This window comes from Meriones unguiculatus, chromosome 18, assembly GCF_030254825.1.
Source record: "Meriones unguiculatus strain TT.TT164.6M chromosome 18, Bangor_MerUng_6.1, whole genome shotgun sequence".
Classification (NCBI taxonomy): domain Eukaryota; kingdom Metazoa; phylum Chordata; class Mammalia; order Rodentia; family Muridae; genus Meriones; species Meriones unguiculatus.
Window position 1 is genome coordinate 77,331,180 of NC_083365.1, and position 15,491 is coordinate 77,346,670.

The window sequence follows — 15,491 nt, forward strand, 5'->3', positions numbered from 1 at the left end:
GAGCTACCAGGACTGATGACTTGAGGGACGGAGAGAACTGGCTCTCTGATGTTGCCCTCTGAATTTGACAAGTATGTACATGCACACACACCCCTAAAGAGTTCAAGGTTGTCTTTAACTACACAGAGAATTTCAGGTCTACAGGGACTAAAACAAAACAACAAACAATACCCTACCCCCAAGAGAAACAAAAGGCAAATTCACAGATGGTAGATATGGTTTGCTATTCTTTTTATATTTTTTTAAAACAGATATAATTTTGATGACTCTTCTCAACCCAGTGTAGCGACAAATGACTGGAGGCATCTTCTGCCAGCACTTGGAAGGCTGGGACAGAAATGGCCTAACATGATAAACATGATAATTTGTCTGAGTTGGAGGGCAATCTTTTCTACACAGCAAGACCCTGTCTCAAAAAATGCTTTTAAAAAAGTAAGCCCCATGGTGATGGTACATATTTTTAATCCCAGTACTCCAGAGGCAGAGGCAGGTGGATATCTGAATTTGAGGCCAGCCTGGTTTACAGAGCTAGTTCCAGGACAGCCAGGACTACACAGAAAAACCCTGTCTCTAAAAATCACCCCCCCTCCAAAATAAGGTGAGTGATTGGGAGCAAGAAGTCATGCTGTGTGCAAAAAGAGACTGAAATATGGAAATCTAGGTATGGTCTCTGAGGAAGGTTAGAATTCCCCCCCCTAATGAACAGTACTAGAGAGTGTTTGCATAGAGGTAGGAATGATCCAGCAGATAGAATAAAAATAATTAGCTCACAAACAGCAAAATTCTGGAAAAAAAAAATGGACGCTTGGACCAGCAAAGCACAAAAGAAGAATTTGTGAGAAGAATAGCAAGTACAACAGTCTAGAAAAGATGCTAATTGGTTCTGTGGGTGGGCGGTTTTGTCAAGGGGTTTGTATCAACTCTGATTAGAAAAGCAAGTTAAAGGGACCTGCCCGTTACAGACCCTGCCCTCCCTTGAGAGGCTTGGGTTACACTATTGCAGCTTCTCATGAATTCTGACCTATCTAGGGAGTCCCATCCCTGTGAAATTCCGGAAGATAGAGTGAATTTTCCAGTCAACACCATGCAGCACCTGCTCCAAAGAAATGTAAACTTTCTCAGGGACAGGTGGTATTTACTTGTTTGCAATCAGCTGCCGCCTCTCAGACAGCTCACATCACGTCAGTGTTGTTGAAGATAATGTAATCTCTCCTGTTGTGGCACAGAACACACACATGCTGGTCTGTTTTGGTTCTGCGCTGCTGCTGACCAGCTCTGTAACCTTCTAAGTAAGTGACATAATTTCTAAGCGGCTGTGCTTCTGCCTCGCGGAGTAGTTAACGACACCCATAGCTCATGAAATGTATCCCCAGAGAAGCCAGAAGTTCTGACTTATCCCAGAGATGCAAACTCTGTTCGGAATTTCTCCTGTCATCCGCTCTCAGGTCTAGCGTTTTCCACCATCCCTTCCTCCTCCCTCCCCCTCCTCGGAATCACAAATGTCCTCAATTTTCTTCTGCCTCCAAACCTCCAACTGCTCGTCCTAAGACATGACTGCCATCTGTTCCCCCAACGTCGGTTTCCTTAGAGCATGTCTCTCAGCCATTCCTGAAGATTTCAGATCTTTCACACATACACAGGTGATTTACAGCACTCACTGTGTGTTTGGAAAGAGCTCTCTCTCTCTCTCTCTCTCTCACTCCCCCTCCCTCTCCGTCTCTCTCTCTCCCTCTCCCCCCCCCCCCTCTCTCTCAATCTCTTTCTCTCCTGGAGAGAGTCGAGGGGCCAGGGTTCCTGTTTGGTGCTCAGCGGATCCAGACGGCTGGTAAGGGCTTGCTTCTCCCTTCTCCTACTCCGTCACAGTCCCACCCAGCTCCTTAAGCCCCTCCCTTCAGTACCCCTGTCAAGAGTACCACTGAGTCTCACTCCACCCTCCTCTGCAGGAGCCAACCCGCAAGTGGCAGCCTCTGGACTAGGAATCCAAACGCATAAAACCCTGCCGCATCTGCTCTGCTCGCACTCACAGTGAGAGCGCGAGGCTTTGCTGGGATTTCCAATTTCTGCAGGAAACGCCCATGGTCTTGGACTGAGCCTTCGTGACAGCTTAGGGACATCCACTCTCTCCAAATTTCAGAAAAGTTTGGACAAAGTGAATTTGGGGTGGATTTTGGAGATGCCAGCTGCGACCCCTGCTTCCTCTGTGTCACTTTTTAGAAGCCCCCACCTCCAACCCCCTCCATCCTTCCCACACTGACACCTAGCTCCAAGACCCTCCTCTTCCTCCCTTGATTCTCTGGGCCTCCTGGGATCAGGGATGTCAGTTCTCCTCCCCATTTTTGTCTGCTGAACTGTCTCACCAAGCCTTCACCCTTTCATCCTCACCTCCCTTCTTCTCTCCACCTCTAACCCTTTCTCTCCCACTCCATTTTATCTATCCAACCTCTTGCACCCACACCATCCCTCCATTTACCTTCTTCTCCTTCCCTCCCTCAGATCCTAAGCATGGATTCTGAGCCTTCCTGGACTGCCATTCCCTCCCTCTCCCCTGGAGGTACTCTGCCTGTCCCCAATGCCACCACACCCTGGCTGGGCAGGGATGAAGAGCTAGCCAAGGTGGAGATTGGCATTCTAGCTACCGTCCTGGTTCTGGCCACAGGGGGCAATCTGACTGTACTACTGACACTGGGCCTCCAGGGCCACAAGCGCTCCCGAATGCACCTTTTTGTGCTGCACTTGGCCCTGACTGACCTGGGCGTGGCGCTTTTCCAGGTGCTGCCTCAGCTGCTCTGGGACATCACTTACCGATTCCAAGGCTCTGACCTCCTCTGCCGGGCTGTCAAGTATCTACAGGTGCTCAGCATGTTTGCTTCGACTTACATGCTGCTGGCTATGACACTGGACCGATACCTAGCTGTCTGTCACCCTCTTCGAAGCCTCCAGCAGCCCAGCCAGTCCACCTATCCTCTCATTGCTGCTCCCTGGCTGCTGGCTGCCATCCTCAGCCTCCCTCAAATTTTCATTTTCTCGTTGAGAGAGGTGATCCAGGGTTCAGGGGTGCTGGACTGCTGGGCAGATTTCTACTTTTCCTGGGGCCCACGTGCCTACATCACCTGGACCACCATGGCCATCTTTGTGCTGCCTGTGGCAGTGCTCACAGCCTGCTACAGCCTCATCTGCCACGAGATCTACAAGAACGTGAAAGTCAAGACACAGGCTGGCAGAGAGGAAAGAAGGGGTTGGAGGACTTGGGACAAGTCCTCATCTGCTGCTGCTGCTGCTGCTGCTGCTGCTGCTGCTACTGCCACTAGAGGGCTGCCATCCCGGGTCAGCAGCATCAGCACCATCTCCAGGGCAAAGATCCGAACTGTGAAGATGACCTTTGTCATTGTGCTGGCCTACATTGCTTGCTGGGCACCTTTCTTCAGTGTCCAGATGTGGTCTGTGTGGGATGAGAATGCCCCTAATGAAGGCAAGTATGTGGCTTATGTGAGGTGGTGAGGGAGGACAATAGGGATAGGATAAGGATTACAGTGCCTCCCAGAACTAGGCAGGACACAAATTAATGGTGTAACTAAAAAAGTAGGTGCTTGTTTGCCTTAGAGCATTCTCTGCTGCTGTAACAAATGCCCACATGCCACTTAAAGCAGAGAAGTTTATTTTTCACTGTCCTAAAAGCTGGCAAGTATGGGAAGGCTCTTCTTGAAATTGGAGACTCTCTGAAGATTCCCAGGCTGGTGAAGGTCACCCTTGAAAGTGTCCAAATTGGCTTTTTTATTGAGCATACTCTTTTAGAAACGAACATTTTTTTTTCTTGCTAACTCATTAACCTACTAATTCCCAAGCCCAAGTTTCCAAAGATCTCACCTGAAAGCCCCATTGGCATATGACTTTGAGTGCCCTGTCTCTAATACAGGAGCTCTGGAGACAGGCATTCAGACCACAATCTTGCCCCATATGGCTTCATCTAGCCCGCCAGAGCTTTGAATGTAAATTATGTGGAATTTCTTGAATTTTTTAATTTTGGTTACTTATTTAGTAATTTTAAAATGCTGTATGATGCTAGTGAAAGTTGTTTATTCTGGAACAATGCAGAGATTAGCATTGCCCTTTTGGGAAAGAAAGGTTTTGATGTATTTGCTCAGCCAACTTTCCAGTATGCTGTGTGGGTTTGAGGATCATAGATTAGCAGATCTGAAAGGGGGTTCAAATAATCCAGTCCAGGATGGCAATATTGAGTACAGGGACTGTCTTCTTTGTGGATGCCCTTCTGTGTCTGGACATAGCTTTGTGGCTCCTTCTCAACAGCCACTTCTAATTAGTTAGGGATGATCTCAAATTCAGCTCCATCATTAAGTCACTGAGAAAAGGGAGGATTGGAGAGGATCCATGACCTGCCCAAGGCTGCTCAGCTAGGGAGTAGCCCCCCTTCCAATCTTTTCTTTCTTTCTTTCTTTCTTTCTTTCTTTCTTTCTTTCTTTCTTTCTTTCCTTCCTTCCTTCCTTCCTTCCTTCCTTCCTTCCTTCCTTCCTTCCTTCCTTCTTTCTTTCTTTCTTTCTTTCTTTCTTTCTTTCTTTCTTTCTTTCTTTCTTTCTTTCTTTCTCTATTTTATTTTATGAGTACAGATGTTTTGCCTGAATGTCTGTGCCCAATGTGTGTGCTTGGTGCCCACAGAAGCCAGAAGAGGGCATTGGGTCACCTGGAACTAGAGTTATAGATGTTCATGAGCTATCACTTGGGTGGTGAGAATGGAACTCAGGTCCTCTGCAAGAGTAGTCTTTTTCCTTTAACCCATGCCTTTCCTGCAATCCTGGTTTTTAACTTGACTCTACAAGGAGAGAGGCTTTCACCTTACCTAAAAAACAAAATGAGATTCTTTAAAAACACTGAGTTCTATCTGGCAACATGGAGTGATGAAGACAATGTTCTCCTGACCTTCAAATGCTGCAGGTGGCTCAGGCTGACCTTGTAACTCACTGTGCAACCCAGACTGATGTTGAACTTTTGATCCTCCGGCCTCTGCCTCCTGAGTGTTGGGAATACAAGCATGTAACATCATGTTTGGTTCTGTCCCTTTGACATTAGCCTGGACACAGGTACTTACAAGTTCTCTGTAAGCAATGAGCATATTAAATCCAACTAACTATTAAGGTTCTCCCTGTTCTAGCCAAGGACAGACATGTAGGAAGGGCTTCTTGGTACCAGGTGTATGGATCTGCATGGTGTTGTGGAGTAGCTTTCTCTATGGTACCTCTGAGCAACCCAGAGCTCAGAGAGGCCCTAAAGCTGCTGGCCCAAGGTGCTATTGCTAGTAGATGATGGAGCCAGTACTTGAATCAGGTGGTTTATAGGCCAACTTTATTACTTGGCTTTTCTCCCAACAATTATGATCTGGCCAATGACACCAAGGATAAGGTAGTTTCTGCCCTTTATTGAAGGATATGTGGGAAGATGAATTATGTTTTCTCCATTAGGAATGAATAAATCACATTAGGCAGTGTGATTTATTCATGTTTGCCTGAAGGACCCACCATCATTGTGAGAGTGTCCCCAATACATTGTTTGCATAGAGAGTGATTTCTCTTGGCTGAGGGCCTCTCTGAGCCAGAAGTGCAGGGACAAAGCACTGTATTACAATGTCCTCTCAGCAAAAGAAAAGCTCCATGGGCTTTGAGTCACTGCTTTAGGATGATTTGTTCACTAGATCCCATTCTCCCATGGTCTTTGGTTACAACTGTCTCCTTGCCCAGGCTAAATTTCTGCCTGGACTGGATATGGTGAATTTCCCACAAGGGTTGAGAAGCAGAGTCTCCATGGAATCTGCTACTTCCTCATGGCCCAACCCCAGCCTCTACACTGTGCCTGGCTCAGATGTAACAAATCAAAACTTGCTTCCTATGGTATAGAATTTGTCTACCTAGGCCAAATGGCTTTGGCTTCTTCCTCTATGACCTGTGCCTTTTACTGAATGGCTCCTACCCTATGCTTCTCTCTCGTCCCAGAAATAGCCATACCCAGAACACACCTAAGGGAGTTATCCATGGTTGTCCTGAAGCTTTTGTCATGTAATGCTGAGTAAACACATCAACTGGTCCTTTGATATTAGTGGCATAAGCTTTGGTAGGGGTCCAGGATCACAGCTTTGGAGACAGAAAGTCATGGAGTGGCAGTTCTGGTTGACTGTGCTAGAAGGATGGAAGGTCTGCTTGTGAGTTTCCTTCTAGGTCTGGCATTGCTTAAAAAAAATCTACCTCTGAGCTGTGCCATTGCACAGATGTGTCTAGCAGGAGACCAGGGTCATTCTAGCAGCATTCCTGTTTGTGAGAAGTGTTTCATTTAATCTCTAGGAAGAAATTTGTATCTGGAAGGAATCATATCAGAATTTTTCACCTGTACATTTTGCCAGCCTAAGACAGATTTTATTTTTCCTCTCATGAGAGAATAGATTCCTAGTGACAATTTGAGAAGACTGAGAGTTAAGCAGATGTTCTGTACCTAGAAGCTGCTTTCCCTGTTGTACTTGGAGATGGTGGCAGATTTTCAAGGCAGGCATGTTTCATTCATTGCCTTCCCAGGTCCCTAGCACAAGAACCTGCACATAGTCAGTGATCACAGGTTTAGTGACTGACTGATAGAATGAATGAGACTATTTCAGACAGAAAGAGAAGGATGCAGTCCATAAGGCCACATGAAGACATTAACCATAACACAAGTGAGGATGAAGTAGAGGACCCTGAACTTGGATATTTTCCCTGGGTATGGTATAAACATTTTCTTAAGTCCATATACATTAGGAACAAGGTCCTTCAACCATGTGTTGGGACCCCATATGGAGTCACATAGATGGATATAGGAATTGAAAAAAATCTTGGTGAGAGCAAAGTATTTCTGAATGTGCAGTGATCAAGGATGTGTTCAAAATCAAATGTGTAATGAATATGAGGTGTTTCTGGCAATACTTACCTGTGTTTCACCCTGCAGACTCATTGAAGCCTTGGTTCTCAGTATGCACACTTTGCACTATGCATGTACCATACCAAATAATGCCAAAGAATGCTGCATGAAGCACCATAGCTCAGATCCAAAAGTAGTGCATGCTACAGACTGTACATACAGTTTTTACTGTATATACAAGGTTTTGGGTTTTTATTTAGTTATTTTTATTTTTGCTCTTATAGAAATATACTTCTTTTTAAATGTGAAAACAAAGACATTTTCCCTTCATGGAAAGCCGATCCAAACCTGGAGATTTTGGACAGGCTTTTGGTAAGATGAATGGAGAACAGGTATCAGACTACATTAACAAAAGAGTAAATGGAGGTTCTGTCTGAGGTATACCAGTAAATAACAACAGGCATGGCAGGTGGAAAGCTGAGTGATGCTTCTCCTGGGAACTAGACCGGAAGCATAAAGGAGCTTGTGAGACATGCTATGGGAGCTAGCCTTGAAACTCCTGTATGATATGGCAGGTTTATTGATTGGAATGAGTTTCTCTAAGGAACTAGTTCTCAACCTGTGGGTTGAGACCCCATTGTGGGAGGGGGTTGTCAAAAAACTTTTCCACAGGTGTTGCCTAAGACCATCAGAAAATGAAGATATTTACACTGTGATTCATACAAGTAGAAAAATTAGTTATAAAGTAGAAACAAATATGATTTTATAGTTGGTGGTCACTACAACCACTAAAGAATTGCAGAATTAGGAAGGTTGAGAACCATCTACTAGGTGAAGATTGCCTTCATGAGGAGGCAGATAAAAATGGCTGAGAATTTACTGTCTTTGTAGTGACACAGTTTACCTCATCATTTCTGTGGGTTAGGAATTCACACACCATTTTGTTGGGTCCTTTGGCTTCAGGTCCCTCACAGGGACATAGTTATTGTATCATCCAGGTCTATAACCATCTGAATGCTCAGCTGGAGGAAAATTCCCTTCCAAATGTGCTTGTGTATGGGTTGGGTGGTAGTCCTCTGTGCATGAACTGGCCATGTGCATTGGTTCCTTGCTGTGAAGGCCTTTCCACGGACCTACTTGTTGTGTGGCAGTTGGCTTCCCACCACAGTGAAGGAGTTTTACAAGTTTCAAACCAAAGTCTGCTGGTCTATTGCTTTGGACCTGAGGCAAAGGAGAATATAGCGACCAGAGCATATGGCAAGAATGCTCTCTGGAAAATAGAAAGACCAAAACCATTCTAAGTACTTTCCTACCATTGATTTATTGATACTCAAGCATGCTTTGGACTGGATTGGATAGAAAGGTTTGAGTTTTAATATTTTGTTTGAGTTACTGACTTGAGTTTCATATTAAAAATAATCAGGGTTGGGGAGGTGGCTCAGAGGGTAAAGTGTTTGCATGCAAACCCAAAGACCTATCTCCAACATCTATGAAAAAAGCCTGGTGGGGTGGCAGGATCCAGCACTGGGACAGGAAGACTGAACAATTGCTGGCTGGCCAAGTCTACCCAGACACTAGGCTCCAGTTCACTGAGATGTCTTGTGTCAAGAAGTATTGACATGGAGAGTGATAGACAAAGACACCTGACATGAATATCTGACCTCCACACATGCATGTACAAGAGTGTGCACCTGTATACACATATGCACATGCATATACATGTCACATATATGTATCAAAAACATTAGAAGAAAATCACCAAATGAATTTTTACCTGGGATTAAGATAAAATTTCTAACAATATCTGAAATGGCCTTATACATTCTTCTGTCATTTTTATAGTACATATTCATACAAAGTGACATTCTCAACAGCAACTATTATAAATTAAAAATACTAAGCAACTCTGAAAACCATTGAAAATGCCATGTTCTACAGTATCAAATATTTTATTTTTGTCCCTGCTGTTTCCACTTTGATTTACATCTCCCTCCTCTACTCTTTCTTCATCAGTCCAACACTATTCTGTTTTTCTTTCCTACCTATACCCACACTAAGAAATTCATGCTTATGGCACTATCAGTTCTTCCTCATTGTCTAAAATGTTTAGTGCTCAGGAAGAGAGTTTGTTGTTGCTTGACTACTACTATATTTTCATAGTGGGCCTACTCCTTCACAGTGATTGTTTTGCAGCTACTATTCCATTCTCAGGGGAGATCAATCCTGGGGCCTTGAACACCAGTCTAAGAGAGGAGGAGGATGCCTCAACCCTATAATGTATTTTCTCTTGAACACTGTACATAGTTCTACTGAAAGAATACAAGTGATTTTTAAAAAAACACATACACAAACAATCTAGCCAGTGGCGTAACCCCAGATGCAAGAGTCCCAACCCAAAACCGTAAAGAAAATGAAAACCCAAGGAAAAGTGACTACTTCAAAATTTATTAGTCTGACAGTAATGACCCCCAATGAAACTGAACTAGACAGAAATCCCATGCAAAAAATTTTTAAAGTGATTATAAGTATGCTAAAGGAAATTACAGAGAGCATAAATAAACTCCCTAATGAGTTTCAAGAGAACACAAAGAGCTGAATGAAATAAGAAAAACAATATAAGATGTGAAAGAGACAAAACTGTTGAAGAAAAGTAAACTGAATATTGGAAATTTAAAACTTGTAAATTAATAAAAAGCTCTGTGGAAGACTTCACCATAAGGTTGGATCATGAGGACAGACTATCAGGGCTTGAAGACAAGACAGAGATGTTAGGTCAGTCAAAGACAAAGGTAATAATTAGGTGCAAACAAATTCTTCGAGATCTAAGGGATGCCCTGCAAAGACATAATCTACAAATTATGGGTATAGAAGAAAGGGAAAGTTTTTGTTTTAAAAGCATAGAAAACATTTTCAATAGAACCATAGCTTCAAAACTCACGTACCTAAGGGAGATAAACATCCAGATAAGGGATGGCTTTAAAATATCAACTAGATAGGACCAGGAAAGAACTTCTCCACATTATATTATAGTTAAAATACGTTGGAAGCAACAAGAGAGAAATACCAAGTCATTCAGAAAGGCAAGGCCATCAGAGTAATGGCTGATTCTTCAACAATATTTTAAAGCAAGGAGGGTTTAGGGTGATAGGTTTCTGCTCAGTCCACCATAATTGAAGTAGAAAGAAAACTTTCCAGACCAAAGGAACCCATGACTACTAGGCTCTGCAGAAGCTGCTGGAAGGAATCCTCCATACCAAAGAAAAAAAAATACACACATCCATAAGGTCACAGGAGAGAAGAAAACAAATTTCTTCATGATTTATTATCAGTAAATGTTCCACTTGTCTACCTATGTACCTTAGGAAACATTCACTTTTCTTGGGTGAAAAGGGATCATATGCAGAGAAAGCTTCAGAAGACCCATGTTAAGTTTGAGGCTGGACTGGCTATAGAGACCAGGAGAAAAAGAAGAGGGATGCGAGAAGCCTCACATTAGCGGATTCATGGTCCAGGTTTTAGAACAAAACCTTTTTCTTATGTTTGGACCAGTCCTACCCAGACAGAGTTTATTCTTCTAAGTTGAACCTGAAGCAAACCTTATTCCTACAGCTACAAAGCAACCAAAACTAGGGTGGTGAGACCTGGACTCAAGAGTCAGGGCTGAGCGATGCCGATCTAGTATAGATCCCTGTGTGAATCTCTTTCCTTCTCTGGGAAATGTCAGCATCTTCTCAGTGGAGATTCAGCCTTTGTCCTAGGGTTCTCCCCACCCCTCTTGGGCTGTCATTCTGAGGACTACAATTGTGCTTCTGTCTCAGCAGATTCCACCAACGTGGCTTTCACCATCTCGATGCTGTTGGGCAACCTCAGCAGCTGCTGCAACCCCTGGATCTATATGGGCTTCAACAGCCACCTGTTGCCACGTTTTCTGAGTCACCATGCCTGCTGCAGGGGTTCCCAGCCCCGAGTACACAGGCAGCTCTCCAACAGCAGCCTCGCTAGCCGCCGCACAACACTGCTAACCCACTCCAGTGGTCCATCGACTGACCATCTCAGCGTTTACCTCAGCCTCCGTGCAAAGCCCAGGCCTGCAGGGTCACTGAAGAATTTAGATGGAGAAGCCACTATGGAGACCAGCATCTTTTAGAGAAGACACCCTGGAATCTGGCTCTGCGCATCTCAGGAACTGGGAATATGGGCTAGAAGGGTCAGGGATGGTACTGAGTGAAGCCTAGTTTAAGGCAGGGTAAAGACGCCAGAATGACTGCCACTACTCTAGCTGTCATGGCAACCTCTAGCGTGAGTGTGCCATTCTCTCTCAATTGTAGATCTTTGGAAATCAGGAGACTTAATCTCCCTGTTGCTGTCACATTCATAGAGTTCCCATAAACATACCCAACTGTTAGCTACAGTGTTCTAAATCTGGAACAGGCCTACATGGCACTGTCAGCTCAGAGGCTTGTCTCATTACTTGGCTAACTGTTTCCATTGTAATCTGACTGGTACATCTCAGGGCAATTAGGAGAGGAAAGAACAGAAGATTATTAGGAAGAAGAACAGGTATGTGGCACTTCCAGTTATGCCCACGAGCATCCAGAACAGAAGTGGTCTGATGGTGATATGGGACATGGTACCTAGTAGAAATCTGGTCAATGCTAGTTCTTCTCCCTCATCACTCTTGCCACAGGATGGGTGGCATGGGGACACACCATGCATTCTCAGTGGTATGGTCTACTCTGGCTGAGAGAGGGAGAAAGAGGAGAGGGAAGAGAGAATGTGAAAGGTCACAATAAAATCAGGAGCAGGAATGAGCTGTCTTCCTCGTTTCCTCCAGGGATCCAGACTTCCTGGGACTGTGAGAAGCAGACTTCCTTTTTAAAGAAAGCCAACATAAATCATGGCTGTAGAAATCCTTGAAGTACTAGGATTTAACCTAAGTATCTTCTCTGCCCTGGGAAGCCACCTCCACTTCCCATGCTTCAGACTCACCTATAGTGAGATGGTCTCTAAGGTCTTTCTTGGCTCTATTCTTCTATGGCTTTGCAAGACTGGAACTGGGTAATAACACAAAAACACAAAGAATGTTCTAACAAACAGGCTCAAGAATTGTTCCATTTTCATAAGTTGCATATACACCTTGACCTCAGCTCTGGTAGGTTCCACCATAGCCAAGCTGGTCATTTTGATCTCAGTTCTGTATTGATGAATCCTCCTCCAAGGTAGGAAGAGAGTGAGGAAAGTGAAACCTAGGGTGTTACCCCACTCTTCCTGATTATTTCCAGGGGAGCTAAAATATTAGGGGAACTTCTGCACCTCGGTTCTGATTCCAAGGGACAACCAAGATCATACAAAAACACCAGCCTGCTGTAGGGAAGGGCTGGTCCTGTCTCTGCCCTAGCAATGACCACTGTAAAATGCTGAGCCTGGCTATCTCAGTTATGAGAGTCAGACAAAGCGGGTATAAATGTGTGGTTTGCTATTACTGCGGAGCTACAAGCTTTTGAGTAAAGCTCTAGGGAACACAATTTCTCTGCCCATTCCTTTGCGAAGCTTTGAAGAGTGACTATGGTTTTGTAAAAACACTTCTCATGTGTCTTTTTTTTTTTTTTTGTCAACTTGACAAAAAACAAGAAGAGGGGATCTCATTTGAGGATTGCCTCCATCAGACTGGTCTGTGGGCATGTTCTTGACTGGTTATTGATGTGGGAAGTCCAGCCCATTGTGGGCAGTGCTGCTCCTATGAAGGCTGTCATGGGTTTTATAAAAAGAGAAGGCTGACCTGAAAACATACATACAAGTCACACAATACAGACTGAGCAGTTTGTATTTATGTATTTAGCAATATATGTGTCTATACATGTACATATATGTAAAAACAATCAATGAAAAAGGCAATGACTTTAAAAAAAGAGAAGGGAAAGATATGTGGGAGAACATGAAAAGGGAAGAGGGAGATATAAGTATACTATATTCTCAAAAAATAAAAGAAATTATTTTTAAAATAAAAAAAGAAGAAAAACTGATCAAGCTATGGAGAGCAAGCCAGTAAGCAGAATTCTTCCATGGCCTCTGCTTTATTTTCTGCCTTCAGTTCCTTCCCTGACCTCCTACCCTGACTTCCCTCAGTAATGGAGTGTGACCTTGGAGTTGTAAGCTGAAACAAACACTTTCTTCTCTATGTTGCTTTTGGTCCTGGTGTTTATGACAGCAACAGAAAACAAACTAGGGCACTTCTTTAAGAGCAACTCTGCCATGAGAAGTTCACTTAGGATTCCTTGAACGAAAAGAACCCAAGTTGGATGCTATGACTGAGCAGAACATCTAACCCTTCAGTACTAGAGAACTGGAGAACAAACAACAGACACAAGGTAGTGGGGAGGGAGGGGGCAGTGGTGGGTGAGGGGGGTAGGGTAAAGGTGTAAGGCAGTCAGTAGGAAGTTGCCTTTTTTCTCTATATCCTGCGGTTCCTGTTGCCCAAGGCAGCCCCATACATTTAACTACTTCTCTACCATGTGGACTGGGCTTGGGGCCCTCACTCCACCAAGCTGGTCAAAGCAGGTGAAGATGTTCTTTTTCCTGCTTATGTCATCTGTACCCACTACCCAACACCCCATCTTCTGATTGCACCTCTTGGCTCTTATAGCAGAGAAGGTTCTGAGTAAACCCTTCACCCTGTGACTGGAACACAGAGGGATCACCAGCTGGGCAGCTTAAAGATCTGGGTTTGAGTCATGTTCCTTCTACCCATGTGCACTCACCAAGTTGCCGATTTTTCTGAGCAGTATTGTCCTTGTTTATGAAATAGAAATAACAATGCCACCTTGTTTGGAGAGATTTGTGAAGAACTCTCTACTAATGCCACGAGAGGGCAACTCCCAAGGCCTTGGGCCTGGAGAGTCTATAATTCAGGGAAGAAAACAAAGAAGACCCAGGACCAAGGCTGGCTAACACCTCTTCCTAGCCTACTATTTGTCTCCAGTAATCCCTGTTTGCCTTCTCCTTTGTTTTCTCTTATGAATTGCACAGGGAGAATTTATTTGTGTCTGTTTCTTCCATGGAAAGACTGGACTGTATTTTTTCCAGAAAGCAGGTTCTACAATAAGACCAATGTGAGTGATCAGGTACTGGGCCTGGGACCTTGGGAGCTCACTGTAAGATGTTCCTGGAGCAAAGGTGGATCTGGCCTAAGTCTATGAGTGACAGCCTTTATAGCCATCATAGGGAGTTCTCATAGACAGTGAGGAAAGCCCTTGGATGGAGTACAAGCAGCGAAGCCCTGTGGGAAGGGAGCCAAAATAATTTCTGAGCCCAAACCCCAGGATGAACTGAAGAATACTGCTCTGTGTTAGGCACATGTTTATACAGCTCATGCCACTCTTGGCACTGCAAAGCCCAGTACTCCAGTCCCTTAAAACCTACACAGGGATTATGGGACTGAGTCCACAGGTTGTAACCTCGGCTCCTCGGGAGACTACAGCTGGAAGATTGTAAGTGTGAGAACTGCCTATGCTACAGAGCAAATCCAAGATTGAATATTTTAACAAGACCCCATCTCAAAATAAAAAATAATAATAATAAGAAGAAGGAGTTAGAAGCATAGCTCAGCTGCAGAGCAGTCTTTTAGCTTGCAACAGGCACTAGGTTTAACCCTCTGTCTCTAGCATTGTGAAAACAAAACAAAACCCACACATATGTAATCCCCTCACTTCGGAGGCAGAAGCAGAATTGAGAGTTCCACAAACTAAAATTAAAATTAAGAGATGATGTTCGTAGAATGTTCTTTTGGAATGTATACAATTTACCCTTGTTCATTCAAATACTGATTTATCTCCCCCACTATCTTGTTTCAATCCTGACATTGCATTGTGATGCTCGTTCTAAGCATCACCTATCTCAAGTTTGTGTAAACATGCCACCACTTGTTCTCTATACTGTCAATTAAAACAACCAGCCACAACACGGAGCAATGGAGAGGATAGCGTGGGACATCCTGGTCTGGAGGCGAGAGAGGAGAGGAAGAGATTCGATAGGAGAGCCTGGAGGAGAGTTCTTGGAACCACGTGGAGAAATGAACCGGACCTAAGATATCACAAAAAGCAAGTATAATGGGTGAATCTGAATGTTAGGAAACTCTGGGCTTGGGCTTGGAGGTTTAGGATGGAGTAACTATTGCCCAGCATTGTGCTCTAGGTTAATTAAATTAATCTCTGTGTGGTGATTTGGTTATACAGCTGTTTAGGATTAACTGCTGCTTAACTAAAAGATAAGTCAATAATAAATATTAATAACCCTCAACCACATGATTTCTTGAGCAAGTTGCATGGGAGGTGCAAGGTGGGAAGGTGTGATTAGGGTTTCTTGACCCCTGCTCATGGGAAAAGTACTGAGGGTACTTTTCATATTGTGTCTGAAACCACAATGTGAAAGTGTGGAGTTGTGGCTCAGGGCTGGGTTGGGCACCCCCTGCCTTTTTTAAAATTAATTTATATTTATTAATTACACTTTATACACTTTGTATCCCAGCTGTAGCCCCCTCTCTCGTTCACTCCCAATCCAACCCTTCCTCCCTCTTCTCCTATGCCCCTCCCCCAGTCCACTGA

General features: G+C 44.1%; 1 protein-coding gene across 1 annotated transcript; it reads left to right on the top strand.

Moving 5' to 3' along the window:
- Positions 1 to 2,502: 2,502 nt before the first annotated feature.
- On the top strand, positions 2,503 to 13,173 carry Avpr1b (arginine vasopressin receptor 1B). The gene is made up of 2 exons (XM_021640097.2): positions 2,503 to 3,469; positions 10,713 to 13,173. The coding sequence occupies exons 1-2, from the start codon at positions 2,503 to 2,505 to the stop codon at positions 11,036 to 11,038; spliced, it is 1,293 nt and encodes a 430-aa protein (XP_021495772.1). The 3' UTR covers positions 11,039 to 13,173.
- Positions 13,174 to 15,491: the final 2,318 nt, after the last annotated feature.